Source organism: Sturnus vulgaris, chromosome 14, assembly GCF_052056855.1.
Source record: "Sturnus vulgaris isolate bStuVul1 chromosome 14, bStuVul1.hap1, whole genome shotgun sequence".
NCBI lineage: Eukaryota > Metazoa > Chordata > Aves > Passeriformes > Sturnidae > Sturnus > Sturnus vulgaris.
In genome coordinates this window covers 12,532,392-12,556,080 of record NC_142256.1, presented here as the reverse complement: position 1 = coordinate 12,556,080, position 23,689 = coordinate 12,532,392, and the positions used below count along the sequence as shown (strand labels likewise).

At 45.9% G+C, this 23,689-nt stretch overlaps 1 protein-coding gene across 19 annotated transcripts in view; it reads right to left on the bottom strand.

Annotated features, from left to right (window-relative positions):
* MBNL3 (muscleblind like splicing regulator 3) overlaps positions 1–23,689 on the bottom strand; it is a 91,743-nt gene that overhangs the window by 40,714 nt on the left and 27,340 nt on the right. For 10 of the 19 annotated variants that reach the window (XR_015806749.1, XR_015806748.1, XR_015806751.1 and 7 more), the window contains exon 2: positions 17,999–18,998. The exons of the other annotated variants lie outside the window; for them this stretch is intronic. Coding sequence is in view for 6 of the 10 variants with exons in the window: in XM_088173152.1 (XP_088029278.1) it covers positions 17,999–18,172 (174 nt within the window). In the remaining 4 variants the exon portion in view is untranslated. The remainder of the gene's footprint in view (positions 1–17,998; positions 18,999–23,689) is intronic. 19 annotated transcript variants of the gene reach the window in all.

Genomic DNA, 23,689 nt, shown 5'->3' with positions numbered 1-23,689 from the left:
CAGAGGACAAGAGTCAGACCTGCCTTTCCACGCAGCTTCAGTGGAAAAACCAGAACAGCTATCACAAGTTCCCAGGGCTACCAACATTCCCAGTACTCTCAAGGAAGCCCCGGCTTGTCACTAAAACAGCAACTGAATTTCATGGCTTCAATGAATGTTAGGTCAAGCCCTTTCTGAGCAAGCCTAGACTTGATTTTGATTGAAATGAGTGAACCTTGATGTTTTGCATGATTCCAAATGAAAGCAGGTGACATTTGGCAGCTACGACAAGTTTTGGGTCCTTTTGAACTGAGAGCTCAAAGCAAAGCTCAGTGGCACATGCAAGTGCAAAGCAGCTTGAAAACCCTTGGAGCACAGCAAGCAGATACTCCGTGTTCACCACACTGAAGGGAGGCTAGTACACTTTGCACAGTCCCAGTCTATCCACTTTTCCTCTCCCTACAGCTGAGGGGCAGAGTCTTGGGAACCAACCAATGTTTGAGTTTAAAAAACCCAAAATGTTATATCCCTCTGCAACTTTAAAAGAACAGGTCAGTGAAACACAACCACTTCAGTCCAGGTAGGGTCTAGCTCTGTGTCCAGGGAGTTAGAAAAATGCACAAGGAATGGAAAGCAAACACACCAATCCCTGGCTCTAAGACAGATGCTGCTCTTCGGCCTCCCCGTGACTGTTCTGCTGGGATATTGTTGCTTTGCAAGGAAGATGGAAAGATAGACACGGAAGGTAAAAAAAGCCAGCATCATTTTTGCAAAAGGTATTCAAGTCCAGAAAAACAGCTGCCACCAGCCAGCTGAGGAGATTATTGAACGCTGTTAAAGACCCGTAACATTTCTATCTCTTTGTCTGTGAAAGCCAACCTCTACCACAAACCAAGCTGTAGGGGCTGTGTTTTGTGACACTGGGTCAGGGGGATGTGCTGTGCTTGAAGGCTCTCTCCCATCATAGGACTGGAAAGCTGCCCCTTGCCACCAACATAGGATGACCAACCCCTGTGGCACATGGCCAAGCTGACAGGGCTTTGGTCGTCTACTTATTGAAAGTTGGACCACCAAAAGGCATATAAGGGACAGAAGCACTTTGCCCAAATGTGTGCTTCCTACCACATGGCACAAACAGTTTAGCAGCTGAAAAATTTCACCAGTATATTAAGAATGTACACTGAGCACATCGCAGTGCTTCCCTTGCACCAGGGTAAGAGAGTCATCAGGTGCAAATGCTGGGAACAAACAGATGCACAGCGTGGCCAAGACCCACTGCACATACCAGTCCTTTCAAATAGTCTGTATAAAAGTGCAAAGCACTTGGACAGGGGGGTTTGCAAGATTAGATGTGCTCTGCTGGAACTCAAACATGCTTATCTAGGACTCGCTTAAAATCTGCAGCCTCAAAATGCTTGTCAAGCTTGTTTTTGTTACATAGCTCAAACCAGAGCAGGAGACAAAAGCAAAGCAGAAAGCAGTGTTTTTCTATGTCCCCATCTCCCTTTTTGGTAGCACCTTAACTGGTGACAGCCACTCACAGCCATTGCCAATCACCTCAAACCACTGACCTCGGCAGGCAAATCCAGCTCCAGAAAGAAACGATGGCTTGTTACCACAGAGCTCAAGTACTATCACCCTGACATTTTAAAATATATTTTAATTAGGAACAGGGGGGACATGCAACTACTGCATTCCAGTAGACTCTAAGCAGCCACAGGCACTAGCCTAAATTCCCAAATCCTTATTCACCTGGCAATTAGGGAAGCTGAGAGCTGCTGTGAGTGAAGTTTTGCACATTGCTGAATACAGCAATGTTCCACTGAGTTTCCCCAGGACAGCACAAAGAGGTCATAGCTGTCCTCCTGCTTTCACGCAGGATTTTCATTCCAAGCTGTTTGTTATACTTGAAAGTTCTTAAAAACTCAGAGCAGTTATTTTGTTGGGGAAAAGCCCTGTAGCTCCTTCATTATATTTCTACATCTTGACAACTCTTTCCAGCTCTGTTCCCCTGCCAAGCTCTCTTCTTTGAGGCCAATGGCACGCTGTTATGCTCAATGAAAAAAGTGTATTGATTTTAATGTTTTTGGTTTGTGGAACATTTAGCTTGCTCCAAGCAATGGACAGTGTTTACCAGACCCAAGAAATATATATTAAAATGGTATGGCAATGTTAAAGTATGGTTTTTGAGCCGTAGAGCCATAGAGCAGGAAAACATGTTTATCTGAGATTACTACTTCCAATAACAGCAATCTCATGCCACAAAAGACAGGAATAAAGACTTCATCAAGCTCTTTTCTTTTGTATCCACTAATACATTTTGATTATGCTATGTTTGTGAACCATATCAGTCTGTTACCACCACGTATTTGAAAGGAGGTTTAAACAGAGTAGAATTATCTTCATGTAGAGTTCTGAACGGAGCATTTTTAATGTCTTCCAAGTATTAGTGTACTACTCTCCTAGGTTCAGGAATGTTAAAAGCACAATAAAATAGGCTTCTTTAATACAGTATCAAAAACAGGCTCTCTCCAATACAAATAATTCTTTAGAGACCTGCCTGGCCACAGACCTACTGAAGGAAATGATCGATAACAATTACAAAAGAAGGCACTGAGTGTCCAGTAAAGAGAGCACTTTTAGGAGCATGTTTAGTCCTGGGACAACTGCATGCAGAGTATGATGTGGAGTAGGTGACATCCAGCAATATTAATATTCCTGTGGGTTTCAATGTGGGACTATTTCTAAGTTAAAAAATCAATTCTACCTGGAAGAGAGAAACACTGGCAAGTCATTGATTTTTCTTCTATAATAAATTACAAAAAACACCCATGCCAGGTCTCTGGAACAATACTGCACAAGTACTGTATTAAAAAAAAAACCACAAAATCCCAAAGAAAAACAAACAAAATTAAACTTCACATCTGTCTTCTACCTTCCATCTCCCTTAATTGTGTCCCTCCTGATTGCTATTACACCAGGCCAGCATCTGAAAACAGCAAGTGCAGTTTCTCTTGTCCCTTAAACCATCTTTTCATTATAAATCCCATAATCCAATTCTATAACTTTCACCAGCTTGAATCTGTCAAGGTCATATGGAAAGTTGATGCTTCTGACCTTCCTCTACCTACAGTGTCTGTTGAATATTACAATTGTAGCAGGCAAACCACACATAGACAGAAGCAAGCAAGGTACATGAAAGCCCAGGAGAATAAATGTTAAAATACTGTGTTCATGAATACAAATATCTGACATGTGACCACCTCTGGCAGCCTCACGCTTCAAATTTACACAAGGGAAAAGGCAAATAGGGAAGAGCAGAGATTGATAACCAAGTGTCTGACCCAAACCCTCCCTCCTGTCCTGCAGAGGGCAAAGTCATGCTCAGGAAACCTCATTCTCACCGTGTTTCAGAAAGCAAAATGATATAAAAAGATATGGAGGTGGCTAGGTTTGGTTGGGTTTTTCTAAGCACTTGGCAGAACACAACCATTCCCCGAGGAGGGAATGATGTGGCTGGGCTCTGCCACTCTGGCTTTCCACACTTCAGGTGTGTCAGAGCATGCCATGACAGTCCCTCTGTGCAATAGCTTATGCCAACAAAGGAGGTGACTGCAGGGCAGCAGCAGATGCAGCAGTACAGGAGGGTGATGGCCTCAGTTACCACCACAGGATTTGCTCCTTGACATCTGCCAGAGCCAGGGGTGTGATGTTCCAAGGCACAGGACACCTTTCTGCTCTTGGCTAGAATTTGCCCCATGGCAGAGAGCAAAGCTAGCTTGCCCTGCTCCTCACCCTGATGGCCTGCTGATGTCCCCAGCTGCTTTCTCAGGCTACATTTCAGTTCGCCATAGACCAAGCTTTGTCCTTGTGCTCCTGTTTCAGCTACACGTGCCAGGCATATTTGTGCACAGCAGCACGTTTCCCCTCTGCTCTGGCTTTGCAGAGAAGCTACCAGAAAAGGGCTGACTGTGTGCCACCAACTCCACACATCTCAGAGCAAGGACCCCAAAGTTTCCTGGTCCATGCCAGGCCTCAGATTCCATGCCCACAGTATAATGAACTTGCTGTTGGTCAAAAGATTAAAGGTACAGATACAAAAAGTACCTTCAAGAGAGCTCCTGCAGCCTGCTAGGCACAGCAGGCAAGGACCACACATCTCACACGGGCCTTGGCTTCCAAAGAGGACATTCAGGCCAAGTGACATTGAATCACAGCCCTCCACCTAGGAGGCAGCAAGGCTTGAAGAGAAAGGAAGAAAAAGAAGAAAGGAAAAAAAATACCAAGCAAAAATAAAAAGAAAGCCTGCCTTGCCCTAGGCAAATATTCCACCTCGGTCAGCTTTTGCAGACTGATCTATTTACTGAGCTGTTTATTACAGCCACTAACATATGCATATTTAAGTCACAGAGAAGATTTTTCTCTCAAAAAACACCTTCAAAAGTGCTCTTTAAAAAGCACCTGGCAGCAGAAAGCAGGTATGTGACCAATGTTTGCTACCATCTCAAGTGAAAGGGAGGTTAAGGCAGTGTCAATGCTTGTTAGGAGCTGAGCCCATGGAGAAGCAGAGCAAGTTGTGGTGGCAACAGGACAGACCTTTTTACACAGAGGCAAACACGATGGGCCCACAATGCCAAAGATAATACACTGACATCTCTATGGGCAAAAGCAGAGTTTGGCAATGACAATTCTGGGATAAAACTGCAATTAGTAAGACATATTTAGGTGTAGTTCCCATGCACTAGTCACAAGTGCCACACAGGCAGCCAGCTTTAATGAACACGCTGCCCAATTCTGTGCAAACATCTGAAAACCTGTTAATATACAATGGATTTATTACAACAACCTTGGCCAGAGCAAAACTTCTACCTGTTCTAATTACAACACAGCTCACAGGTCCCTGTTCCCATAGTCCGTTATGCAGCCTCCCGAGGGTCTGTGCAGATTCACACTGCCAACCTCACTCAGCCAAAGCACATCAACGCTCTTGCCCCTAACTGAGCACTCTGTTAGAAAGTAACAAAGCCTCCCCAGGAAGAGTGAGCCAACACAGATGCTGAAAACCAGACTGCTCAAGGAGGCTTTCTGCTCACCCTGCATAGCCAAAATTTGGGGTCTGTAGGTCTCTACACTGACATACAGCCCAAAGACCCCAAAGTCTAGCAAGAGTGGTCTGCTTTCCCCATGTGATGCCAAGAATGGCTATTAACTGACAACGCATTTTGCAGAAACCATGATTTCAGCTGCTGAGAGGTGGCTACATTCCATGTAGTCACTGAGATCTGTTTCCTTCTGTGTAACAAGAGCTGTAGGACAGGACACTGAAAAGGTTTAATGCCTTGTTAGGTGGATGTATCTATTTACTCCTGCGGGATGCAAATTCTGGTGTGACCTAAATTCTCCTCCGAGCAGTACTAGTGCAAGTGCCAGAACAGCTAAGAAAGGAATGTGTCCTGCGTGTGCATACATGTGTGTCTGTCCATCCATTTGTCCCAGCTGACCAACAAGAATGGAACTGATCAGGGCTTTCCTTTCATTTGCTTGGTGCTTTGGAGTTCATGTTTTTAATAACCGCCAGATTCAGTTACTTAGATTTGAGAACACAAGAGAAAAGCTGGGGGAGGCAGAAGCAACTAAAGCATATCCATGTGGATGTGCTTGCTTATTCAGACTTGAGGCACAAAAGCAAACTGATCATATTACCATGGAGTTTCTCTGTCCTTCCTGTATTGCTGCCCTGCTTTCCAAACTCCTGCCCTGAACTGCTTATCCTTGTCCTGTTCACCAAGTGCAGTACAGACTGTCTGAGATGCTCAATCTTTTGCAGATGAGGAGGAACGCAAGGGTTACCTTTTGAAGGCTGTTTTCTGTTACAAAGCAAACTTAAAAAACATGACTTCCTTAGGCAGCACGTATTTTGCTTTTGCGATGATAAGAGATATCTTCAGATGCAGCACAATTCCTTCCTAAAAGGGCAGCAAAAAAAAGACCTTTCACTGCCCTCACCGGGCACAGTCAGGATGAGTCAGCTGCAATGCAAATGTTCATTTGTTTTTAGGTGGGATGGGCCCATATAGATGAGGGTAGGAGGGATTGAAGGGTTTTTTTTTTCTGCAAGGAAGAGTGACCTTTCTTGAGGACATCTGCAGTCTCTCTGCCACGTGAGAGGAGTAGCTGCAAAGAAGCTCCAGGGTCATTAGCAAGTCTGGAATGCAGCAGGACCAGTGTCTACGTAAGCAAACACTCCAACACTGCTGGAAAAATGCTCAAACTGGTTTAAACAAAGATAGATGGGCTTCTGATAGGACCCCAGCAGAAATCCCCGCACAAATTTTTCTTCAAGTGCTTCTGATACAGGCCAAGAAGGACAAAGTAATAAAAAAAGTGCTAACACTTTCCCCCTGATTGGGCTAAGCACTGAAAGGATGCTTAAAATCATTCTCCAAGAATTAGCACAATCAAAACAGGGAAAAAAAACCGTTTTGAGTAGTGTTTTTGTCCTACCTAATGTTCTATTAGGAGTTCTATTCCAAGACTTCTAAAGATTTCATATTACTGTGGGCTCTTCAAAAACCCATGCAGAGAAACATAAAACAACAATGAAAATCCTCTTAATTCAATCTGTGCTTTATCGCACAAGGCCGCAGCAGGGGATTTCTGGCTGTGGGAATACAAATACTCATCAATGCTACAGCCCAGGGTCCTGCTCCAATTACTACCCAAACACAAAATGAGACAGCCCCAGCCTGAAGAGTTTTCAGTCTAAATACACCAGACTTGGTGGAAAAACCCCAGGCAGCCAGGGGAAGCCTCAGCAACACCCAGACTGCATTCCAGCTGCTCTGTACTGGGCTGCTGCAGCCCTGATGCCCCTGGTGCCTCCCGAGCTCCTTCCTCCCTGCAGCCCTGCCCGTGTCCCACCTCTGCATCGCTAGCTAAAAGTGATCCTGCCCATTTGTCTCCCAGCCCCCAAGGGATTTCCCGCTCCCCACCCCCAACTCTCCCAAGGATGGTGCAGAGCAGTTTGAGTGGGCTCTGCTGACAGGAGTGACGTGGGCTGTGCGGGTAATCCGCGCCCTGCTGTGACATGCCAGCCAGCAGATGCTGACAGAGCTGGCAGCGATGGGTACCCGGAGTCCCTGACACATCCCCGAGCTCTCCACTCCTATGGGAAAGTGGTTTTGGGAGCTGCACTGCTCCTCCCCAGGGTCACCCCCACCTCCTTCCCTCGAGGTTAGCTCAGAGAAGGTTTCAGACATCCCTGTCTTGCTTTTATTAACCCTGATGGCTTTTCAGCTTCGAGCACCAGTCATTCAGCCTTCCTTGCTTCAGCTCCCACCCTGCAACACATCACCGAGGTTTTACATGAGGTTTTACACGCAACAGGACTGACACAGCAGGGAGTCAAAGTCTCCAGGGAGGCAGTCGTGATTATACCTTCATCTGCAAGGGCACCAGATGCACTGAGAAATAAAAATGGCTGCTGAAGCAACAGGAGAGGAGAGCAAGAGACTTCTCGGCTGCCTTGTACAGTCCCTGCAGACACTACAACAGGGACAAAGAGGACAGGGCAGCTACACTAGGGCTTGGGGACAAATAGGCCCAGAGGGGAGGAGGAAACGGAGCAAAAAGAAGAAACAGGGCATTAGAATAAGGCTGCAAGTCTTGCACCATCAGAGCAAGATTTGAGAGGGTTTCTGCATAAGCAGGAGCATCTTTTAACACCTTCCCCTACAATGTTTGGGAAGGAGCAACATTCCCTCCAAAGACAACTCTCTGTTTTGAAAATCTGCTGGTTTATGAAACAAGATTCCTTCACAGGGAAGAAAGAGCTTTCCTTCCTACAGCTGATCTAAAACATAATCATCATCTCTGCCATGCCTGGATGACCTTCCAAGTCCTCCTTAAAGACTCATCTATATGTCCGGCTTTCAACTCCCCATTAGCCTGAACACTGAAGTGCTATTGCATGGGCTGAAATGTCCAAGCCCACGAGGCTCTAGCTCTCTCCTGGCAAACTCATCCTGGGTTTGCTATCTGCAGCATCACGTGGAAGGGACTCTGGGAGCAGAGCCCAAGCACTGCATGCAGAACAACACTGCACAAACCAACCATTTGGGATCAAGAGCATATAATGGCTGCAAGCCTTACCCATGCTCTGATGCTTTAGGAATGGACAGCAAGAGGAAGAAACGTAGATCAGTGGGATCTGCCAGTACCGTTGGGATTACACACTGAGGTTTTGTAGTCAAACTCTGCTCAGCTGAAGCAGGGCTCTTTAAGGACCTAATCTCCGTGTGACTGTTCCCAGCATCAGTCGTGCCCCTGAGGATAACAGGGACTTAGGGAAGCACAGTCATGACGGCTGCAGTCTCAGGCACGTGGGCTGCAACTCCACCGTGCTGGTGCTGCCCTGACCACCTCTGAACCCCCAGGTACTCCACGCCCATTTCCCAAATGTCCCTCTGTTTAAGAATTGTCTCCTCTCACTATGCACCCAGAGCTGATCACAGTACCCAGAGTTCATAAGGCAAAGAAGAAGTAATGAGACAGAGTTAAAGCACCGTATTTCAGGCCATTGGCTTAGATGCCCATCAGAAGAACCTGGTGTGGGTACTGCTGGGTAGAGATGTTGACATCACTCATGCAACTCAACTGGAGTCCAACACTCCTATCTGTAGTGGTTGTTTTGGGTCTTTTTCTGACACCAGTGTAGGAGAACAGCTGAAAGATAGTGCTGTGTTAATGCAGAGTATGGTCAGAGGCAAAGTAAAACTTGGAGACCACTCACCAGTCACCTGGGCAATGCATTGTGATACCATACCCATCCTGGAGTACTAGCTAAACTCATCCTGGCTCCCATTCCCAGAATTAAGCAGAATTTGCCTCACATGTTAATGGTGCTCTGTGCACCTACCTCAGCAAGGGGTGAGGGCCAGCAGCACCTCTGCAGCAGTTTTGCTGGACTAGGTGGTGGGTCTTCTCACTGTGCAGCCAGACTAATACACAAAGTGGCTTGTTTTAAACATCCACATTCCACTGCTGCAAGAGGAAAACTTCCCAGAGCACAGGCTGCCACCTTCCAAACAAGGTCAGACACTGACCTCCTCCCCCACCGCCAATGACCTTATTAGCACTGATCATGGTTCTAATAATATCTCGCATTGTAAGCAGGCCATCTGCCGTAACATTTCACTGCAAACTTGGGGAATTGCTTGATTTGAGTATGCTCGTGTCCCAGCAAGCCAACTGTGGCCTCTCAGGAATACGATTCTTCCTCACAGCTTTAAGCTAAATGTTGTAGAAAGGCACCTCCAGGTCTTTCCAGCTTGGAGCTGAAGCATGTAAAGAACAGCACCAAGCCATTCCCAGGTGCTGGCTTCAGACAGAGGAGGTAAAAACACAAAGTTAGTGATTAATAATCCCTCACTCCAGCATCCGGCTCCCTTGACAGTGAGGACATCAAGTAACCATGTCACTGAAATCCTAAACCAAGGCCAAACACTAACCAGACATTCAGAGAGCCAGATGGAAAACCCGGGGCTCCCAAGGGATCAGCATTACTTTTGTGCCATGTACTTTCTACTGTGTGGACAGCAGAAAGATTTTACTATCCTAACACATTAGCTATGGTTAAGCTGAATATTTTCACCGCCATTACAGAACAGGGGGCTTTCCTAACAGGCAGGTAAGCTTACAGAACTAAGCATGCTTGACAGCTTTTCCTTTGGAAGGAGCCAGGGTTTGAAATCCTTACCCAGTTAGGACACCTGTCTAAAACACCCGGAGTCTTGCTACTACAGCAGCTCAGCTACACTCAGCCTTCAAAGGCATTTTTTTTGTACTGCTCCCGTGAGGTCAAAAAGTGCAATTAAGCACAGAGATCGACATTACAACACTTTGAAGCAGTTTACATCATTACAAGGCTCTGAAAGGCGGTTTTCCAAATCCTTGGTCTTTCCTCTAGTCAAAAGAGTGTCATCAGACATGGCACGAGCACTATATGGGGTGAGGAAGGGGGTCAGTGCCTGGGTCCCTGCTGTTTTATGAACAGCAATAAAACAGTATTAATAAGCCAGAAGTAAAACTGTGCCTTGTATGGGGCAACATTCACCCAAGGTCTTCAAAGCATTTATTTTAATACCAGCAAAACAATATTTATAGGGGCAGAATTTCAAAGAGCTCAGCTCCTCACTTGGAAATCTAACCACTTATTGAAATGCTCTGTGGGAGATGTCAGGAGATGGGCTCTCCAAAAAGCCTGGCACATCTTGTTTATATTTGTTTTAAAGCTTCTAAACAGCTCAATTACATAAAAGCATGTTACTGCACACCCTCCTTCAGAAGGGTGAACCAAGTGGCAGAAAACTATTGTCAGCTAAGGGATTACATCAAACTGATGCTATGCCACTGAAGAAATCCACCAACTCCACATGTTCGTTCAGTCACTTCCCTTGAAGGCATCTTTCACCACCTTCCCCCCAGCTCATTCTGCTGGCCTAATGCAGTCAGGAGCATGAGAAGTCCCTAGATAGCTTCACCAACACTGCAGCAAGACAGGACATCACAGCCAAGCATCCTCTTTGCCCCAGACTCTGTCCAGGCATAGAGAATTGTATGTTTGGTGCTTCTATTTCAATCCCAGTGTTAGCTACTGCTACATATCAGGGCTGGAAGACATAATGCTTGAACTTCTTCCCTAGAAGAACTTGGCAGTGCCATATTTTGCAACATGGCACCATTTGAGGTGCTAGAGCTCACTGTACATACACACACACCTCCTTTTGTGCTTCCTTGGCCAACTTCTGACTCACAGCAGGCGGGGTGAACGCAAGCACAGCCACTTGCCATTGGGGCCCAGCACTTCATCTCCCTCCTCCCTGTGCAGAGGAAGACCCTGGGGCTCACAGAGCATCCCCCTGCAGCTGTGCTGGGTCACAGGCATGGAGCTTGTGCTTGCAGATCCCAACAGGCTTGTCAAGACTGCAAACTCAAGGTGTGCCTGCAAAGAAACCCCCAAATGCTAAAGGTGGCAGAGCAAACGACCATGGGCAGCTCTTCCCCTTTAGAGAGTGGCCAAGAAGACCATTTCCCATACTCAAAACCTGATGCAATAGCTCACTCCAGCACAAGGAGCTCTTTGCTGCCTGCAGGAACTCTACAGCACTTAAAATCAGGCTTAAGTATTTTGCAGAACTGGAACCTTGGTCTGGAGGGCTTTGCCCTTCAAACAGGAAAGCAAGCCTCAGAGGCAGGAGATGGCATGCCATGGCCAGTGAACACTGCAATATGCCCATAAAAGGTTTCAAAATGCATCTGCTTAAGCACACATAGAAGCTCAGAAGGGTTTAGAGTCAACATCCCAAAAGAATTTCTCTCCTGCTTTTTTAGGCAAGTGTGAGCAGCAGTCAGCACTTTACCATCATCTTCCCAACCAGAAATCCAAGGTTACTCTTGGCTAATATTAATAATGTAAATGCTGCTGGCTTTACCCTTTGAGGATGGTGGTTTGCTCACGCCACAGGGAGAAGAATGAGGCAACATGAGCTGCAGGCAGAAGCAGAGGCCCTGCATTGCCAGGGCTGCCTGGTGAGGAAAGGAGAGGCAAGGCTGGCAGCAAAACCCCATTGCTGAATTTGCTTGGCCCACTGCCCTGAAGAGGTCGGCCTCTGAAGTGTGGTCTCAGGACCAGTTTGTGGGCACAGTTCTGCTTTCCAACATGTACAAGGGAAAAAGCACACAAGCCTGAGGCCCAAGGAAAAGCTGTAATCAATTAATCAGCTGCAAGAAGACAGGCAAGGATGGTGTTCCTGTCCTTGCCCCTTGCATTAGGGGTGCCTCCCAACATGTCAGCCTGTGCCTACACCTCTGCCAGCCTCTTGAATCCGTCCCAGAGACACCAAGCATGAGATTGGCACTCTCACATAGGCAACAGCAAAAGCATCTGCTCCTGGGTGGGCAAGCCCTCAGGAGAAATGTGGGGTCAGGAGGTCTGGGGCACAGATGGTGCTCTCCATCTACTGCACATCAAATATCCAGTCACCAAACGTCCACCCTCTGCAGGAGTACAGGCAATGAGCTAAGAAGAGAGCATCCCTCCAGGGTAACATCAGAACTAGTCTATGCCAGGAAACCTACAGACATCTCACCTTTCTTCCCATGTTACCATGGACAACACCAAGATTACAAAGCACATGTCCTTGTAAATGTAAAGGCCAAGGTAGTGCTCCCTGCTGAGGCTGCTCAGCTACAGAAAGACCCAGTAGAGATAAGGACGAGGCCAACCTCTATACACAACTCAAAGATTACCTCCTTGCTTTAGACACAGACAAGAATTCCTGTCAAGGACTCTGCAAGGACCTTTGCAAATGGCTGGCAAATGAGTAAGACCTTCCTGCATCTCCCTGTCTATTGCTATCCTTGCAGCACTGGCACCAAGTAACACCAGCCTGTTTCCAGTTACACAAGTTCATCACCCAGCAGCTCTACAGAGAGCCAGGACCAAGGGAATTCCAGCTGCTGGACTTTGTATTCAGTGTCTAAGGTGCTCTGTCCTCCTGCTAACCCTGCCACAGTGGCAGTAACCTGCAACAGAGAAGCAAACAGACAGCTCAGAGCAGCAACCTTCTAAACCATGACTGCAAAACCCAGCAGTGCTCATCTGCCACGGTTCAGCTGTCACAAAGTCACAGATAAATGAAATGAGACTACAGGGCCATCAGAGAAACCATTGGATAACACTAAAAAAAAAAATCAAACGTGCTGTGTACAGACCTCTGTCCCACAAAAAGATCAGCTAAGCAGATTAAAGAGACAAGGTGTATCCTTTCCCTGGAAAGCTGAACATGGCTAGGGAGGTCACACACCATCTTCAAGTAACCAGCCTTAACCCCACAGAGAGCATCTGCGGTCCAGACACTGGGGCAGGCCTGGAAGATGCTCAGCCAGTGCCACATCAGCTTCTCCATCAGTGCTCTCCATCCCACAGATATGCCAAAACTTCTGAAGACACTACAGAGAGTATAGAAAGAACGTGTGCCAATTAAATTAAGCTGTAAAAATATGGAGCTTGTTGCAACCTATAGACAAAAAGGGATCAGGCCTTAATTATTTTCCCCCCACAACTCTCTTATTCACCTTGAAATACCTTCAAATTTACTTCAGAGAGAAATACAAAGAGAAATATAAAAATTAACAGAGAAAGACAGAGAAATACAGTATGAACAGTTTTTATAAATAAAATTGAGTCTAAATACATTTTCCCCACTTTAAGTTGTTTGATTTGGTAATTATAAAAAGCACTTATGACACGCTGTAAGACACACAAGCATCCAGAGTAGACAGAAAGCTGCTGCAAATCTACTGTTGCCACACAGGTAAGTGGCTTAATGACCAAGGAAAAGTGGATGTTTGTCACACAGGTCACTTGGCTCAACACTGTTCTTGTGGAATACAGACATCTCCACTACACTGAGATGAGACATGGAGTCGGAATGTCTCCAAAAATATCACTATGGCTTTGTTTGCTTTCTTCTTCCGCTCTAAAAGTGTAACCATATGCTAAGTTTAGTGGGTGTTTTTAGTTGTTTCCTAATTTGGAGTTTATTTAAATTTTAAAAAAATAGATTTGATTGCCAACCAGTAAGTCAGAAATAATTCTAGTCAAGTCAGCATAAACCAGGTACAAATTAGCATGAAAACTGTGAGGAACAGCCTCAGGTACATCAGTTTCAAGATCATATAGTACATCCATTGCCCGAGCAGTGTGAACTTTTTGGATTGCCGTGGGATTTTGAATATTATTACCAGAGAATAACACTTCTTTTAGAAAATAGACAATTTAGACAAAACTACTTTTAACTTCTTTTTCTGCCTGTTCGTAGAAAACTTTTCACCTCCTTTTTATAGAGTACTGCTTTGAAACATGCAATAGTTTAACAATGTTTTTCACATGAGACCTCCCAAAGTCAAAACTCCCATTACTGAAATTTTTCACCCCACTATTTTACATCTCAAAATGCTCTTTGAAGATTCAATTCACGTTAACATTCATAAAGAAAATTTTAAAACCCCTGAACAGCAAAAAACCCCAGCCCACTCCTCACAAAGTTGCGTTTGTAAATTTTTTTAAACCCCAAGTCCTCAGTGCAGATACCCAAACTGTGAGCAGTATAAATCAAAGCCTCTGTGAACATCTGATGTGCATTACCTACACAGTTTTATATAATATGTCACCATCTCCTAACGCCCTATCTCTCAGCTCTCTGCTCCATTAGTGACCAAAGATGATGCTTTTTTTTTTTTCTTCCTGACAACATGAGAAACTGAAAACACAACCAATGACTTTTAGGCCAGAAACTAAGAGCTGGACAGGCTCAAATCCCACCCTTCTGATCCAGCATGAATAGGAAAGTTAATGACTTGATGAGCAGCCCACCAAAGTGCCAAAACAAACCTTTGTAGGAACTGCCATGAGCCAGCAAACCATGTCCTGGTCTTTACAAAAAGCACTGGCTCTGCAAGGGACAGTGCACACTGAGCGAGGGAGAGAAGCAATAAACAAACCCAGAAGCACCCGAATTTGCAGGGGTGACATGACATTCCTCTCCTTTGCTCAGAACATCTCTGAGGTGCCACAGGACCTGCCTAGGAGGTACCCGAGAGCACTGGCTGCTGACCTGCAGCCCCCGTGGTCACTTCTGGAAGCAGGGTGGTCCAGCATAGCCAGCTCCTGTGCCTCTGGATTGTCCTGCAATCAAGCAGTGCAAACTCTCCTGCCATTCACACAAATTAATTCAGAGAACACTGCTTCCAGAATAACGAGGAGGGATGCACGAGTAGAGTGAGAGCTCTCTTGGCATCTGATTCGAATCACAGCTTTTTGCAAGGAACTATTTTTAAGTTTTGTATCAATCTGCTTGAGAAAGGTTCCTTCTGCTGCCTACAAATGTGCAAACTCCCCCTTCAAAGAAACACAGCTCAGGACAGCAAGATCCAGCCTTGCACTTTCAACCTAATCAAGACCAGATATTTCACGACCAAAGCATTGCACAACACACAACGTTCCTGCAGAGCGTGTTCTGGTGACCCCCACATAAGCATCAGTGAGGGCCCCCCATTACCTTCAAGGAATCCTGTGTGTTCTTCACAAGATTACAGGTAGCACACAGTTACCTGTGAAAGAACCCACACTGAGGCAGTCTGACTGCTTCTGGAAGCCTTATTGCCTCTTCCACTGGAACAGGTGTGGAACTACTATAGGAGATTAAGGAAAAAGGGGAAAAAGGGTTTCAGTAAGCATATGGATGCTGTGCATGACCTGACCAGTGAGGTGAAACCATTGTTTGCTGGGTTATCAGAAGTTCCTGTATGAAGGCATTGTTCAAGCTTAAGAGGTCTGTGAGAAAAAAAATACTAGCAACAGCAGCACACAATGGATGCAGATAAGCAACGTCTGAACAAAGCCCTGGGCGGCTGCAAGACAACGGGAAAACTTATTAGCCACAAGCATCCTATATCCTGCCTCCAATAAAGCAACACAGATGTTCTGCTAATGCAGGGCTGAAAAGACAAGAGAGCACTAAGCAGCTATTGAGCCCTTCACAGGAGAGAGGGTCAGCGTTCCACAGCTGTTGGGCACAAAAAACATCCACAGGATGGGCACGAAAAGCCTCTTAAGGAGTCTGAGAATGCAACATCTCTCTGGCGACCGATAAGGGTGGTCGCCCTTACAGCCATGAGCCCCTCAAGACCACTGCAAACAGGGCTTTGCAAGCCCAGCTCTGGCCCAGGAGCAGAATGACCATTATTTGAGGGTTTAGTCCTCAGGGGAGTTATCCCCACTGGGAAATGCATGGCGTTGGACACACACACACTCAGGGGACTGGGACTGCAGCCCTCCATGGCACAGGAAAACAGGGCTCTGCCCACGGAGAGCTGATGGACCCATGGGGCTGAAGGAAGTGCTCCAAGATCCACTTTTGTCTGCAAAGAGGGATGCAGAAACAGCCTCATCACCTTTGGCCAAGTGCTCTGCATAGTCGAGTACTTCCTAAAGACAGAGCTGTCAGCCCTCCATGAGGCTTTCCTAAGTCCAAAAAATCTGTTCTCTGGAAAATTCAGGCCACTTAACCAGCACACACTGGGCATCTGCTAGTGAGTCAAGAGGAAACTGCAACCAGAACATTATTTAACAGCCAGTTACACAGGAAACACTCTGAGCTGTAGAAGATCACACCCTACTCCTTCCTCTGGTTTTTTTTTTTTGTTTTCTTAACGTGGTATTCCCACTGCTGAAGTGGGAGAAGTGTTTGCTCATACCAGGGGGTGGGATTTGAACTCCAGCTGCCCATGGACTTGGTCCTGCAGATTGTCCCAGCCCCAGCTGTGCAGAGAAGGGCTGGCACCGAGAGCCTGGGCACGCTGCAGGAACTGCACTGCCAACAGCACACGTGGGGAAGCGTCACTCACCGGGTGACAGTACAGCTCAGAGCCCAGCCAAGCTGGGTGGCTCCCCAGGATGCTGCAAACACCAGCAAGAGGCACAAAACTGCCCTCCACAGCGTGACAGCTCTCCTTTCCATTCACAAATAAACACTATAAAATATGAACATATTAATCTCTTAATTAAAAGTATCTGCACTGCCACTGGCTAAAATTCAGAAGCTTCAAGGGCATAAAGAACAAGATTTTTTTCCTCCTTACATAAAAAAAAATGTTTGTCTCTCACTGTTGGCAAACCAGCAATGTAAATGAACATTTGAAAGTCACTGTATAACTAAGTCATTTTATATAATCAGATTAAAAAGAGAAAACCAAACGCAAACAGAAAACTTGAGCTTCTTGGAAAAAGAGAACAGAAATTAAAATATAAAGAAGCCACTAACAGGAACAAAATGGGTAAACCAGTGTTAGTCCAGATCCAGTCCTAGTCTGAACCTCTGCATATATAATTCTACTAGTTCTGTTACTCATTATGATCATTTTTAAAAATAAAAACAATTTTTTTCAAGCAACAGTTGAAGTTCAAGAGAAAACTTTTAAGATGACAAAATTTTCTAGACTCTTTCTAGAAGTTTTACCAGGTTGATTAATTTGGTCAAAACATTAAACACAATGTCAAGAATTTTCATTTGCTATCAGTTATCCATATGGGCTCAGAAAAAAAATACTTTTGTGCAGTCATACATTTGGGAAAAAGAAGGAAAAAAAAAATGGATCTTCCTTTCCCAAGAACCATGGTGAAGTGAGGCCTAAGGAGATGCCCACATCACCCTCCTGTGAGCGCCCCCCCTACTCCTCACCCTGACTCACAGTCCAGGTCTTTCGTATTTCTGAAAGTCACCCCTGGAACTCCAGCAGGGAAAAGCAACCAAGAGCCATTTGCCTCCAAAATCGACTCCACAAGGATTAGCACCAACCTCAAGGCTCAGTGACAGCTCCAACAGGCCTGGCAGAGCCATCGAGTTCATGTGTACCTAGCAGAAAGCATTTTCCCAATGGCCATTTCTGGAAAGGTTCTTCTAATATTTTTGCTAGTCCTCATCTACAGGACAACCTTAAAGTGCATTTGCAACTCTGTCTCCAGGAAATAGGTGTAAAGTTGATTCCGTATCTTAAAATGCTGCTTTCGTTTCTGCTGATTAAAAGAACATTTCAGGTCCCTGCACAAATGCACAGCTGATGTGATCTGGACACTCAAAACTGGGTTTTAGTTCTCTACTCTTCTTATTTCATTTGCTGCCCACAACCTGTGTTCTCTGCTCCAGGGACAGCTGTATCAGACCTGAGCTACCACTGAAAAAGGTCCTGGATAAAATCCTCTCTCTCTGCAATGCCTGGCACTCCAGGCAATCGCACCCGATGTCAGACTCAGCCTGGATTCCGGGAGCAGCATCCTCCCTGCAGGCACAGAGCAATAAACAGCTGTTCTGCACATCCCACACCCCTGCACACCGAGCCACTCGGAAGGGAAAGGACAGCAAGGAAGCTGAGGAAATGCACGCGTTACAGTCCTCACCTTTAGGGAGTCAAAGCAGGCAATAACTCGACCATTTTCCACATGGCAACTCCGTGACGGATGGGCGAACTTGCACTCTGCATCAGACCGAGAACAAGTCCCTCTCTGAAACTCTCGACACACTTCTAACGTCAGCCATTTTGTATCACGAACCAGGGAAACGTTTACAGCCATATTAAAAAACAAAAATTAAAATGCAAGCAATCGCACCCTTCCTCAGGGTAATATTTACTGCTGATCTTCTTTTTTCTTCTTTTTTTTTAAAAAAAGGGTAAAAAAGTGAATTCAAGTTAAACGTGAAGAAATAACTAACTTGTTGCTTTGGTAGAACTCCTATTCATCAGCACTTAGGTTTTCATTTAAGTCAAATCGTGTTTCTTTAAACAAGAATTAAACATAAAGCCAATCATAAAATAGAAATCTTATCAGAACAACTGAAAATCAAATTAGAGGCCAGCTCCTAAAAGTGCAATTGTAGAAGTTAAAATACAAGTGTTATATTTTGTGCCACTGCCAAAGTTACTTGCAAATAACTGGCAGACTTTCAAAAGAATTCTGTGCTCTCCAGTTAATGGTTTCAATTATTCTTGCAAAAAGCATATGCTGCTGGCAGCACTTCAGTTTGTGGAATGGTCTCGGTCCTTGGGGAGAAAACTTCGGGTTTTGTTTTTTTTCCTTCTATTTCTTGCTTCTAAAAATTATGGTTCACGAGCATCAAAACAGGCAAAAGGATGTCTGCTTTTTTTTTTCCCCTTTCTTTTCTTTTAAATATTTGCTACATAGTCGGGGGAAGGAAAAAATAAAATGGCTGAGCAAACTGCGTGTAAATGGGGAGCAAAAAAAAAAAAAAAAAAAAAGGGCAAGGCTGGAGGAGCCGCCGTCAGGGCACGGACCGCAAGCAACGCCGAATTAAACAGAGAGGGGGGCGAGGGGCAGAGAGAGGCAGCCCTAGACAGAAATCCAAGCAGCGGTGGCTTCAGGAAAGGCACTTTTCAGCAACCTGCAGGAAAAAGAGAAATAGAATCAGCCAGGAGCCTGCGGCCCCGCTCGGGCGGGCGGGCGCGGGGCGGCGCCGGCGGCCATTGCGGGCACGGGGGCACTGCCCGCGCCGCGCTGCGCATGGGAGGCGGTGCCGGCCAATGGCGCTTGCCGTTACAGCAGCACCCGCGGGCAGCCGACCAATACAAGAGACCGTTTCATAGGGCCGCGGTGGGTGCCCGCCGCACGGCCGCAGCCCCGGGACCCTCCGGGCCCGGCCGGGACAGCCGGACCCACAGGCCCTCCCACACTACGCGGGAATAGTCTGCTCTCCAGTCTTTTTTTTTTTTTCTTTTTTTTTTTTTTAATTTACATTAACTAACCCACCCCCTCTTCAGTCGGAAACGTTCAGGCAGGAAGAGCAGCCGGTGGTTTTCTTAGATGCGAGGCTCCGGCTCAGCCCTGCACGGCTCCGCGCTTCCAAGGTGTTCCATTAACCCAGCCCCAGCGCAGCGCTGCTCCTGCCGTGGCGCATGGAGACAAACGACTGCTTCGCAGCCGCTCCTCTATGGAGTCAGAGCCTACAAAACTAAGAGCAAACCCGACAGGGGAACCTAAGCCACACACACACACACACGGAAAAAATTAACTCATTGCTCACAGCTGTAGTTTTCCACCAGACCAAAGGCAACTCGAATTACTCTGACTCCAGCAACTCGTGTTATACAACAAACAACTTTCAATGCATTCCAGTTGAAGGCTTCCTTGGCATCCACTAAAATGTTAAGCTGTCCCTAGAGTCTCCCATTCTAATATTAGCTGTACCATTGCCGCCTGATAGGATTGGGCTGTTTCCAAGTTCCCAAAATCCAGCCCTTTATCTTCCTAAAGTACGACCGTCCACTTTTGCGAACATTTGACAGGCGCGGGATGTTGACTGTGTGACTGCTATTAAGATTTCAAGCTTTCGTAGGAGAAGAGCCTTCAACTACAAAAAAAGGAAGCTTAAATTCCTCTTTTATTATTGGTGTGTTATTGCAATTACACTGATCAGTAACTGAAACCTACTGGAGCTGGAAACAATGGAAACAATGCTACCAAGGAAGAAGTGTGGGAAGAGGCTGTCATCAGCAGCAGGGGGTGGGGCACAGAGGCTGTTTGATTCACAGATCGAATTATTTCAATTTAGAAAAAACAACGCTCGTTAAACCTACACTGCAAGTACTTTCTAGGCTTAATTAGACTCAAGTTGATAACAAAACCTGCCCAGATCCCTGCAATCCAGCTAGAGGCATCAGCCAAAGCTTGGTTTGACCCATGCTTCCAGAAGGACCTTTGCAGTTTTGCACATCAGGTGGGGAACAGAGACTGCAAACGTCATATTTGCCTAGCGTGTTTTAAACTTCAAAGAGAAGGAAAAAAGGCACATCTAACCATGCTCACGTCTTTTGGGTTTTGTAAAGAAGAGATGCTCTAAATCAATTCCAATTTTGCAAACAGGGCAAACTTATACAGGAATTCCATTCACTGATATGTGGGCTCCCTGTTCATATGAGCTCAGAAAGCAAAAGAAAGGAGAAGATGGGCAGAAATCTTCTGCAGGGAGCTAAGGACTAGCTGGGTGCAGCTCTTATAAACGAGCTAGAACAGGTCAGATATGGGTGGGGATTAGAAAGAATGCACTCTCAGAAGTTCTTTCAAGCAGACTGAAATGCAACCATCTTGTGGATTAAGTGCCTATTCCACAGCTTCAGACTACCAAGGGAAGTGAGGGTCTGTTAATGCTGGGGATAGAATATGACGGATCTGACTTAACACACAGTTACACCAAACACCAAGATGTCCAAACAGTGTAGTAACCTCCGCCCTTCCCAGCTCTTCAACCTCAAGAAATCCCAGTGTAACAAACCAAATGTTGATCTTGCTCTCAAACCGGGAGCACACACTGCCCAGGGGTACATTGCTGCACTAAACTGCTCAGTCGTCAAAATGAAGGGCATCGTGTTAATGAAAGCTAAATCAAATGAATTTTACAAAACATTAAACTACAAATATCAAAACATTCGGACACATGTAACATGGTGGATATTTTCCTTTACAGCTCATGGAGGAGGAAACAAACCCACTGATGCAAACTGCCCCTGCCCCACACCCTGCAGAAGGGCACACTCATCTGTGCAACATTCAAGAGACAAGAAATTTTCTGTGCCATGGAAACAACCCACCTCCCTGCAGAAGGATTGACTCATCTCAGACCCTGGCACTAGGGCTCCTGTACTGGAGGGAGCCAAATGAATAAATATATTCTTCATACTGCAATTGCAGAGCACAGCAGCAGGACACGCTGCCCCATCACTTGTTTGCTGGCCACTCAGGAGAGCAGTTAAGCACATGTTTAACTCTGAGCGTGCCAACAGTCTTTCTGGAAAGAAAACCTGAAGCATGTACTTAAGTGCTTTGCTGAATCAGGGCCTAAATAAATGAATCTGCTTCACAGGTTTATCAGGACTGGGAGGCCAGCAAGCACAGACAGCAGTCATCGTGTTTCGGCTTACATGATCACAGCCCAGAGGAGCACGAGTTCGGCTTTTCTGCAAGTCAACAAATACAGTTCTGCTGCAAATCCCTCTCCATGTGGTCACGGGGAAGGCTGGAAACGCATGCATGCAGGGCTGACATCACAGCAAGCGCTGCACACTGCTGCAGCGAGGCTCCCACGCACAGCCCAAGGACAGCACACCTCAGGAACACCGATAATACACAGCTTCAGCTCTCCGGGTTTCAACTCCTGGCAGCAAACAACTGTTCTCACCAGAATGCACCCTTACAATTGTTTTGTATTACCCTTTCTTTGGGGGGGGAGGGTGTGGGGTGGCCGGCATTTTATTCCCTTTGTTCTCCCATATATTTCAAATGGGAGGAATTTAAAAAAAAACATCTATGCCAAAACTAACATACGACCTACAAGGATTAAAAAAGTAGCTCCAGAAATCAGGGGCTTTGTTAGCATGCAGGAAATACAACAAAGGGAAGGTGCTGCCTTTTGAACCCTTCCCAGCAAGCCAGAGCCGTCTGGCAGGGCTCAGCTCCTCCACTACCAGATGAGCCAATCTCATTTCAACGGCATTGGCATCAAAGCTGGAGAAAGCAGCAGAGCAGAGAGAAAAGCCTGTGGCCTTTATCCCTGTAAAGAAACTACAATATCCCTGAAGCCCCTGCTCCAGGGCCACTTGGTGGGCCCAGCTCTAATTGCCTGAGCTGCAGGAGGATGGGGCTTGCTCCAGATGTCAGACCCAGCCTTGCAGCTACCGAAGTGCAGGGAACAAGGGCAGTCTAAGGAGCAAAGGTCACACCAGGGCTCGCCTCTGGAGGGACTGAGATGCCCTGACCGCTTGAGGTAACATGAGGACGAGCATATTCACTTGATGCTTGAATTCCTCCTGCTTGCCACGAAACTGATCCCCTTCCACTGACAGCCCCCATGGATGTCAACTTGTGAGGACACTTCCTGACAGCCGAGTTCAGAAATGGTAATTTATGTGACAGGATGGATTCGAGCAGCTCCCAAGTGTAAATGATGCTATTTAAAAGAGATTTTTTCTTTCCTTTTTTTTTTTTTTAAGAAAAAAGGACTCAGTAGAAGTGCCAAGGTGGGTTCCTTATTTACCGTTTCTCAAGGATTTCTGGGTCACAACTGCTCAGCTGAGAAACAGAAGTGCTGTTGCCCCAGCTCACAGTCCAGTGATTAAGAACAGCAGCTATTCCCTTTGCCTAAAGAGGAATAGGGATACTGCAGACACACTGGAGTTTTCCCAAGGTTAAGTTCCAGCTGTGCCTGTTCTTTATCATATGTTATTCTGTCCATGCTCCTCTTCAACTCAAACCACCAGCCCGTGACCCTGCAATTGAGGACTGGCTCTCCTGAGTCCAAGCTCAGCCTTGCCAGGCTGCAGTGTGCTTCACCTAGTTTTGCAAGTTATGGTCAATGAAAGCTCAGACCCATCCTGGATGGATGGATGGATGGATGGATGGATGGATGGATGGATGGATATCCTGGAGGCACAGAAATAAAGAAATTGTGCTTGCGAAATCGAGACCTCCAATTTTACACCAATTCCACTAAAACTAAATATTGCTATTAATGTTCACTGAGTATCTAGATACTGTCACAGTCCAAAAAAGACTTTTGTCTATGGACTTTCCTCAAAGCACTAAATTCAGCTGACAGTACAAATGCCACACTCACTCATCAGTCCTCTGAGATGATTCTGTAACCTGGGATTTTTATTGCACCTTAATGAGTATGGAAGAGCTTGGTGTGCCCACCACCACATCCTTGATAAGCCAGAATAGGGAACTCCTCACCCAAACAGCAGTGAGATGTTTCCATTATCAAACAATCTCCCAAATAAACACAGTGTTCCTGGAAACACTGCAAGGCAAAGAGAAATGGGAGCAATGAAATTAGCACATTGAACTGGTTTGTTCTGAAAGAGAAAGAAAACTCTGTGGAGACCACCACCCATCTAACAGCCTTCCTTTTTTTTTTCCACTGTCACAGCAAGTAGTAAAGAACACATGAAACTATATCCTTGCTTATCAAAGGAACCAAAAAGTTATAGTCAAAGGCAAGGTTTTACTGAAAAGTGTTCTACTGTTACATTTATTGGCAGCGATGCATGAGGTAAGATAATGCACATTTATGGGCAGCTT